Genomic DNA, 10,310 nt, shown 5'->3' with positions numbered 1-10,310 from the left:
ATTTAACAGATTTTGATTTATGTAACACCTTTTTGGGTAAAGAATTTCCCTATGATTTCTCAAAAAGTGCCTTAGAGGAGTTTAGATTAGGAAATGTATCTTTTTTGTATAGACTCCTGAAAGCATGCGATCCTGATTGCTTTGAATAATCTCAACTAATTACTAATTATTAGACTTGAACTTGTACATATTTTGTAAATTTCTATTTGCTTTGTTTTGTTTCTTGTTTTTATGTCTTCAATTTTGGAGCAAATAAAGATAATAATAATAATAATCGACCACAAACTATTTTATTTAGACCTGGCTATAATTTAAGACATGTGCACGATGTAATAGACTATACTAGCTAGTGACGGTAAGTTTAGATAAGGTCGCCGTAATTCGGTCGTCAAATACACAGGGACCTGGCACATTTTTTTTAAACTAACAGTTTACATATATATACATATTATAGTATCAAGGGTATGAACTCGGCGGTCGAGAAAAAGAACCTATTTTTTAACCGTGATTATTTTAATAAATGGGTTCTATACAACATTGGCGGATATCTTACCTTAAAGAGAAATTATTTATCTTTCCATTGAGTGCTTGATGAACAAAATTGGCCAAGTATTAACGAAGTTATGGCTTGATGAATCGGGAAATTTACGAAAAATATGCTAGGTAGACATTTCCCTGTCCGGTCGAAAATGTCGTCTCGGATCTAATGGGTACCTCAAAAACCAAGCCAAAATCACAAAATCTAAGCTTGTGGTGGTAAACAGTACCCATAAATGTGTTCATCCACAATCTTCTTTGGAGGTGTCATGAGCCGTACTTTGTAGAAACTCCATTTAAACATCTTGTATCTCACTTATTAGCTAATAATTCAGATATATAAACTGTAACTAATTCTCAGATCCCTGTGGGAATTACCACAAACCAATAAAGCTATGTTATCTTGGAGTAAAATAATTAAAGAAACTCAAACCGTTTTCGATGGCGGTAAAGGAGTAAAATAAGTAACTTTTGTAACTGAAGAAAAATACGAAATCGTCTTATCCTGTTTTGATCGAGAAAAAATAGCATACGTTAGCCTTCCTTTTGTCATCGGTGTCCCAGAGTATCTATAACAAACACATTTTTTGCATTGTAAGTAGATACCAAGGATTTATAAGTATACGTGGTCGATACACAGCCTAGCGAATATAAATACATGTAGGTGAAGTTCTAGATCTGTAGGCGAGATCAGACGTACGTACATGTAGCTGAGCCCTTCCCCTCCCCCAAGTATCTCGATTAACGGGAGATAACTCTAATAAAAGATTTTTACTAAATTCAGAAAGATGGCGGGTAATAGTAGTACTACTGTTGTTTTAGGAGGCGAAGAAAATAACAACATTTTGAACCCAGATGACTTTAAACATGGCCAGTTCAACACAGATCAGACTGATGAAGAAAGAAGAAAACTACGTCAAGAATATTTGGTCCTAATCGGTGATTTAAGACGTAGGTAATCGGTAAACACACGTGACAAGCATTTATTATATACAAAGTTAAATGACGAAAGAAACTCTACTGAATTTTACAAACATGGGGTGTGTATTGTAGCTAAATGCGTACTTACAGTATATACATGTATACGCAATGATACACCTACATGTAAAATTCTTCTTTCACTTTCGCTTTACCTTTTGTACGGTAGGCCTACCACTGGGCCGTTTTCGTTTATTCGGAACAACCGGTTAGACCGTTTGTTAAAGTCATTTTTTCAGGTAGAAATCCTGATGGACTTGTGCCGTTTTCGATTATAAATACGGTTTGACTGGTGGGAACTAATGTTAGTTGTTCGTTTATTAATTAAAGACGGACCTGGTGATTTTATATTGTTTGAAAACAATATAAAATCACCAGGTCCATCTTTAATTAATAAACGAACATCTACAATGTAGTTATACATGTAGGCCACAGCTATAATTAGAGTATTAGAGGCCTATAATGATCATGAGAAACCTTATTTTTAGTGACAGGCGCCAACTTTTACTTAATTAAAATGGACGTTGTCATACATAATTTTGTATTTGATGGATGGACTGATGAATACAATTGTATATAAAACAGTCATGCAATTTTTTTTTCAGAAAATACGAAATTTGAAAAAAATTATTAAAAAATTGGAATGTTTAAATTTTTCAAATCTCGTATTTTCTGAAAAAAAAATCACATGACTGTTATATATATTCATCAGTCCATCCACCAAATACAAAAAATGTATGACAACATCCATTTACATTGAGTTGGTCCCCTGTGTTTTTAGTCAGTATATTAAAATCTAATCATGGTGGAATGAAAGGATATCCATTATATAACTAAGTTTGTTAATATCAATGAACTTAACTTTTATCTAAGGTCACAGGACTTTTATTTAAGGTCACAGGGGTGAAATACACTAAAAAATACACTTGTACATGTATATACAAGAGACCTAAAGACTGGATAATATACTCATATGTGACATGCTGGAATAAAAAGCTTCTAGTTTTACTTTCAATGTCTAAAAAGATCAAATACATGTACATGTACATTGTAAATGAAAATCTTCAAATAATGAACCTTTCATATTGAGATAATGACCTTAAAAGTATTCAGAAATTTGGCCTGTATCATATACTGGATAAAACATGTACATGTACTGCAATATTTTTCATTAGAATGACTTTGACCTACGTATATACTTGGCAAAATATATCAGAATTTCAGAAACTGACACTTTCATCTGGGAAGGTGTTTAGTATACAATCTCTTGATTGTTTGAGTGTTTTCGATGATCGCTGCATGTGGAAACACATAACAACGTAATGTGTTTTATATTATGTAGTCACAATTACTCTATCTGCTAACGATGCAATCATAGCAAAGCTCTAAACTACAAAAGAATGTATATGTAATGTTTCATGTGATAAAATACTGTGTACTTCTACTATATGTTGTATTGTATTAAAAGTCAGTTGACCATTAAGGCCCATTGGACCTCTTCTTAATATATGCAGTACTGTACATAATGTACTACTTGCATTTTATCTACTACAGCATCACATTCTTTTAAAAACAAACCTGGCACCTACACCAGTATTTTCAGTCACTGAGATGATGGAACATATATTACTTCAGTTTTTTAGACAGAACTAGAGTACACCACAAAAATGTGAATTGTCCCTGCTCTTTTACAGTTGTTTACTTCAATGTTAGAAGTACAGCATGAATAGACACTTTCAAAACACTGAGTTGTGTCTATAATGCTAAAAACATAAAGCCAATTTAATGCAGACCTTACAATTGTCAGAATTAAGTATTGTTTACATCAGAAATATATATTCATGTATATACACACGCAGCTTATTAGCTTACCTGGTCCGAAGGACCGAGGTGAGCTATAAATGGGATACCGCAGCGTCCGTCGTCCGTCGTCCGTCAACAATCGACTTCTTCTCCATAACTACTGGTCGGATTTCAACAAAATTTGACTGGTAGTATCCTTATGGACTACTTACTGAAAATTGTACAAATGATGGGGCTGATCCCCTGGGGGCCTGAGGGGCAGGGCCAAAAGGGGTCAATTTGGCTATTTCCATATAAACAACTTCTTCTCTGAAACCAAGCATGGGATAGCACCCATAATGCAATGGTTGCATCCTTATAGGGTGGGGATTCAAAACTGTACAAATGATGGGGCTGACCCCCAGGGGGCCTGAGGGGCGGGGTCAAATGGGGTCAATTTGACTATTTCCATAAAAACGACTTCTTCTCTGAAACTAAGCAAGAGATAGCACTCATAATGCAATGGTAGTATCGTTATAGGGTGGGGATTCAAAATTGTACAAATGATGGGGCTGACCCCCGGGGGGCCTGAGGGGCGGGGTCAAAAGGGGTCAATTTGGCTATTTCCATATAAACGACTTCTTCTCTGAAACCAAGCATGGGATAGCACCCATAATGCAATGGTAGCATCCTTATAGGGTGGGGATTCAAAATTGTGCAAATGATGGGGCTGACCCCCGGGGGGCCTGAAGGGCGGGGTCAAAAGGGGCCTATTTGGCTATTTCCATATAAATGAACTTCTTTTCTGAACTAAGCATGGGATAGCACCCATAATCAATGTGCATCCTTATAGTTTGGGGATTCAAAATTGTGCAATGATAGGGCTGACCCCCGGCTGAGGGCGGGTCAAAGAGGTCAATTTGGCTATTCCATATAAATGACTTCTTTTCTGCAACTAAGCATGGTATAGCACCCATAATGCAATGGTTGCATCCTTATCATGTGGGGATTCCAAATTGTGCAAATGATAGGGCTGACCCCCGGGGCCTGAGGGGCGGGGTCAAAAGTGGTCAATTTCCATATAAATGACTTTTTCTCTGCAACTTAACATGGGATTACGCTCATAATGCAATGGTTACATCCTTATAGGGTTTTGATTCAAAATTTTGCAAATTATGGCGCTGACCCCCCGGGGGCCTGATGGGTGGGGTCAAAAGGGGTTAATTTAGCTACGGTATATCCATATAAACGACTTCTTCTCTGCAACTAAGAATGGAAGAGCACTTATAATGCAATGGTAGCATCCTTATAGCGTTGGGATTTGAAATTGTACAAATGATAGGGCTGACCCCCGGGGCCTTAGACGGCAATAGATGCGAGGTCAAAAAGGTCAATTTGGCTACTACTTTCATATAAATTACTTTGTCTCTGAACCTATGTTTGTTTGTTTGTTTGTTTGATTTATTAACGTCCTACTTAACAGCTGCTATGGTCATGTAAGGACGGCCTCCATGTATGCGGTGTGTTGCGTGTATGTTGTGCGAGGTGAGTGTACTGGGAGACTTGCGGTTATGTTTGTGTTGTGTCTTCTTGTATAGTGGAACTGTTGCCCTTTTTATAGTGCTATATCACTGAAGCATGCCGCCAAAAAAGGGGTCAATTTGGCTTATTCAAAAACAAACTTCTGTACAAAATGCAATGGTTGCATCTTATAGAAATGGGGCTGACCCCCAGGGGGCCTGGGGGGCCTGAGGGGCGGGGTCTTCTCTGTAAAACATAAGGGGTCATCATAATGCATTTGGCTATTTCCATGAGGGGCGGGGTAAAAGGGGTCGGCTATTTTTAAACGACTCTTCTCTGAAACCAAGCATGGATAGCACCCATAATGCAATTGTAGCATCCTTATAGGGTGGGGATTCCAAATTGTGCAAAAATGATGGGGCTGAACTCCCGGGGGCCTGAAGGGCGGGGTCAAAAGGGGCCAATTTGGCTATTTTCCATATAAACAACTTCTTCTCTGAAACTAAGCATGGGATAGCACCCATAATACAATGGTAGCATCCTTATAGTTTGGGGATTCAAAATTGTGCAAATGATAGGGCTGACCCCCCAGGGGGCCTGAGGGGCGGGGTCAAAAGAGGTCAATTTGGCTATTCCATATAAATGACTTCTTTTCTGCAACTAAGCATGGTATAGCACCCATAATGCAATGGTAGCATCCTTATCATGTGGGGATTCCAAATTGTGCAAATGATAGGGCTGACCCCCGGGGGCCTGAGGGGCGGGGTCAAAAGTGGTCAATTTCCATATAAATGACTTTTTCTCTGCAACTTAACATGGGATTACGCTCATAATGCAATGGTTACATCCTTATAGGGTTTGGATTCAAAATTTTGCAAATGATGGGGCTGACCCCCCGGGGGCCTGAAGGGTGGGGTCAAAAGGGGTTAATTTAGCTATATCCATATAAACGACTTCTTCTCTGCAACTAAGAATGGAAGAGCACTTATCATGCAATGGTAGCATCCTTATAGCGTTGGGATTTGGAATTGTACAAATGATAGGGCTGACACCCGGGGCCTTAGACGGCAATAGATGCGAGGTCAAAAAGGTCAATTTGGCTACTACTTTCATATAAATTACTTTGTCTCTGAACCTATGTATTGGATAGCATATTTGTATGGTATCAATAGCATCATTGTATGGTTGTGATTCAAAATTAAACTTTTGGAGTCAATTTTGCTTATTTCTAGCACACCATCATCAGATGGTGGGCTATTCAAATCGCTTTTTGTCCGTTGTCCGTCGTCCGTCCTTCCGTCCGTCTGTCCGTCCGTTAACAATTCTTGTTATCGCTATTTCTCAGAAAGTACTGAAGGGATCTGTCTCACATTTCATATGTAGGTTCCCCTAGGGCCCTAGTTGTGCATATTGCATTTTGGGACCAATCGGTTAACAAGATGGCCGCCAGGCAGCCATCTTGGATTTTGATATTTAAAGTTTGTTATCGCTATTTCTCAGAAAGTACTGAAGGGATCTTTCTCAAATTTCATATGTAGGTTTTTCTAGGGCCCTAGTTGTGCATATTGAATTTTGGGACCAATCGGTGAACAAGATGGTCGCCAGGCAGCCATCATGGATTTTGATACTTGAAGTTTGTTATCGCTGTTTCTCAGAAAGTACTGAAGGGACCTTTCTCAAATTTCATATGTAGGTTCCCCTAGGGCCCTAGTTGTGCATAATGCGTTTTTGGATCGATCGGTCAAAAAATGGCCGCCAGGCAGCCATCTTGGATTTTGATAGTTAAAGATTGTTATCGCTATTTCTCACAAAGTACTGAAGGGATCTTTCTCAAATTTCATATGTAGGTTCCCCTAGGGCCCTAGTTGTGCATATTGCATTTTGGGACCAATCGGTTAACAAGATGGCCGCCAGGCAGCCATCTTGGATTTTGATTCTTAAAGTTTGTTATCGCTATTTCTCAGAAAGTACTGAAGGGATCTTTCTCAAATTTCATATGTAGGTTTCCCTAGGGCCCTAGTTGTGCATAATGCGTTTTTGGATCGATCGGTCAACAAAATGGCCGCCAGGCAGCCATCTTGGATTTTGTAGTTAAAGATTGTTATCGCTATTTCTCACAAAGTACTGAAGGAATCTTTCTCATATTTCATATGTAGGTTCCCCTAGGGGTCTTGTTGTGCATATTGCATTTTGGGACCAATCGGTTAACAAGATGGCCACCAGGCAGCCATCTTGGATTTTGATAGTTAAAGATTGTTATCACTATTTCTCACAAAGTACTGAAGGGATCTTTCTCATATATCATATGTAGGTTCCCCTAGGGCCCTAGTTGTGCATAATGTGTTTTTGGATCGATCGATCAACAAGATGGCCGCCAAGGAGCCATCTTGGATTTCGATAGTTGAAGTTTGTTACTGCTATTTCTCAGAAAGTACTGAAGCGATCTGTCTCAAATTTTATATGTAGTATGTTTGCAAAAGTTTGAAAAGCAGAGAAAAGATCCCTCTTTCCATTGTCAGACATAGATCATTCTTTGGTGGGCGCCAAGATCCCACTGGATCTCTTGTTCTAATTGTCAGAGTCTTATGATAATTACTAACAAAAAACCAGGTGAGCGATACAGGCCCTCTGGGCCTCTTGTTATTACTTTATTATATTGATTACCTTGATACAAAAAAAAGAGAAATGAAAAATAAATTACAATCTCTTTTGTATATGTTATGTATAAGTACATATTACTTGTTAATATTTTCCTGACTGGATGACATTGTAGAAAATCAGCCTGACTTTACTGACCCAAGCTCTGACCGACTGGATGATGCGCTTACTGAAACAATTGAACTTTCCAAAAATGGTAAGTCATGTACAGCAAACATGTATAATTTTGTTATAGTATCAGTATATAAGATATTTTGAAATAATTTAATTGCCTTGTTTGCCGTTATATACCCTGGTAATCTCCTTTTACTGATAGATCTCTTATAGATAAAGATATGTACCACAATAGATTTTACGTTTTTGGAGCACATGCATATGGACTAAATTAAAACATGGAGATCATTGAATACTTGTTATAAATGTAGCTTGATTTCTTCACCTAAGGGGCCATTTTAATATTTCCAATTCCGCTCTATGTTCTATGGGATTTTTTAAGATAATTTCATGCAGTGAACAGATCATTCATAAAGCAAAAAAATATATTCACCTTCAGGCAAAAAGATTTTTTTTATCCCGCGCTTTCTCGGAAACGGGGGATATTACGGGGTCGCCACTGTTGATGGACCTTATTTAGCGGAGTTATGGCCTTTTGAATTACTTAAAACGGCATTTTCTGCCACAATAAATGTTACAAATGTAAACCAATTTTCTTCAAACTTGTTGACAAGCTTAAATGTCTTAAGGGCTGGGCCAAGTTTGATCGCGATTTTCAACAGACCTTATTTAGCGGAGTTATGGCCCTTTGCTTAAATAAAAAAAAGTCATTTTCTGCCACTTCCGTACAATAATTGTAATTGATATCAACTGATTTTCTTCAAACTTGGTAACAAGGTTGAATGCCTTAAGTGCCTGGCCAAGTTTGATCAACTCTTTCAGAGGATGTTATTTATCAAAGTTATGGCCCTTTAATTTACTACAAATGTCATTTTTCTGCAGTTTCTGTGTAATATAACTAACAAATGTTAAAACTAATATTATTAAAACTCGGTAACAAAGTTAAATGCCTTAAGGGCTTAGCCGAGTTCGATCGCCACTTTTGGCAGATTTTAATTAGCAGAGTTATGGCCCTTTGATTTAATAAAAGAAAGTTATTTTCTGCCACTTCCATACAATAACTGTAATAAATATTAACCAATTTTCTTCAAACTTGGTAACAAAGTTAAATGTCTTAAGGGCTCGGCCAAGTTCAATCGCCACTTGCGACTGACCTTCTTTAGCAGAGTTATGGCCCTTTGATTTCATATAGAGAAAAAAAGTCATTTTATGCCATTTCCCTGCAATAATTCTAATAAATATTAACCAATTTTTTTCAAACTTGGTAACAAGGTAAAATGCCTTAAGGGCTTGGCCAAGTTCAATTGCCACTTTTGGATGACATTATGTAGTGGAGTTATGGCCCTTTGATGTACTAAAAACGTCATTTTCTGCCATTTCCTGTGCAATAATTGTAACAAATGTAAATAGATTTTCTTAAAAGTTAGTATCAAAGTTAAATGCCTTAAGAGCTCAGCCAAGTTTAATAGTCACTTTCAGCAGACATTATTTAACACAGATTATGCCCCCTTCACTTACTAAAAAATCCATTTTCCTTCTTCAAACAGTTTCCTTTACCCCATAATCTTTTGTTTGTGACGTCACATGGTAACAGGCGCCATTGTCCTGGTCTCCGGTAAGTCGGAGGCTTTTTTTCACTTATTATAAGTTAATCAACAGTCAATCGCTGTGAAAGTCGGCACGAGACAGACATAAGACAAGCTCCACAAGGAGCGGGTGGTTTCGGGACCCATCCCCCGCCAGAAGAAGAACATTTCACCACTTCCGTCATGGGATCTAAGGAGGTCGCATCATCGTTAAGCGACAAGAAGAGTGATTCGCGTTCCGGGAGACAAAAAGGGAACAGACGCAGTTCAAATCCATTTGTTTCGGACATCTGGATCTGTAAACTATGCACAAAATCGGATAATGGAAATCCCGACGCAAAGATGCTCGAGTGTGAGCGGTGCAAAGATCGTTTTTGCATCGCTTGGTTACGGAAGGACGATAAGGAGTACGAGTTTCTTAACAACACGGACAGTATGTGGTTCTGTACGCCATGCAATGTATCGGTAAGGAAAAATCTCTACACAGAAGCTATTGTGGAAAATTAATGTGCGGAGATCTTGGCCGCGTACGTTGACAGGAACGTCAAGCTCAAAAATGACATCAAGTCCATGTGTGGAGCCAGCCAGATCTATCATCAAGGATCTAGAAACTACATACTGTTCTACTGTTTTATCGGAAAATCAACGACAAGAAACGCAGAGAAAAAAACCTTATAGTTTTCGGGATCGACGAAAAAAAGGATAACGAGGAAACGAAGCATGCGGATGAAGAAACAGTTAAAAAGCTACTGCAAACTTGCAAAGTGTCACCTGAAGGATTAAGTAACATTTCTAAGATTATCAGGCTCGGCAAAAAGCAAGACGAGAAATCACGACCCATCTTAATCAGCCTCGGCAGCAATTCCGATAAAGCTGAGTGTTTCAAAAACATCCGAAACCTACAAAATAGTGATTTCAAATCTATGCGAATTAGTAATGATTTGACGAAAGCAGAAAGAGAGGAAGAGGCAGCTTTAAGAGCAGAAGCAAAGCACAGAAACGAACAAGAAAATTCAGGTTTTGTTTACCGCGTGAGAGGGCCCCCTTGGAACCGGAAAATCATGAAAATCAAAACGAAAACTCAGGTCAAACCCTAACGGAAAAGCTGACCTGTTTTTACACCAATGCAGACAG

At 38.3% G+C, this 10,310-nt stretch overlaps 1 protein-coding gene across 1 annotated transcript in view; it reads left to right on the top strand.

Annotated features, from left to right (window-relative positions):
• The first annotated feature begins 1,325 nt into the window (after positions 1 to 1,325).
• The window catches only part of LOC138334415 (non-structural maintenance of chromosomes element 4 homolog A-like), a 28,293-nt gene continuing 19,308 nt past the window's right edge, over positions 1,326 to 10,310 (top strand). Inside the window, exons 1-2 of the mRNA XM_069283083.1 lie at positions 1,326 to 1,488; positions 7,592 to 7,672. Of these exons, the coding sequence (XP_069139184.1) occupies positions 1,326 to 1,488; positions 7,592 to 7,672 (244 nt within the window). The remainder of the gene's footprint in view (positions 1,489 to 7,591; positions 7,673 to 10,310) is intronic.

This window comes from Argopecten irradians, chromosome 11, assembly GCF_041381155.1.
Source record: "Argopecten irradians isolate NY chromosome 11, Ai_NY, whole genome shotgun sequence".
NCBI lineage: Eukaryota > Metazoa > Mollusca > Bivalvia > Pectinida > Pectinidae > Argopecten > Argopecten irradians.
Note: the sequence above shows the minus strand (reverse complement) of the source record. Positions and strands in the feature narration are given on the sequence as shown.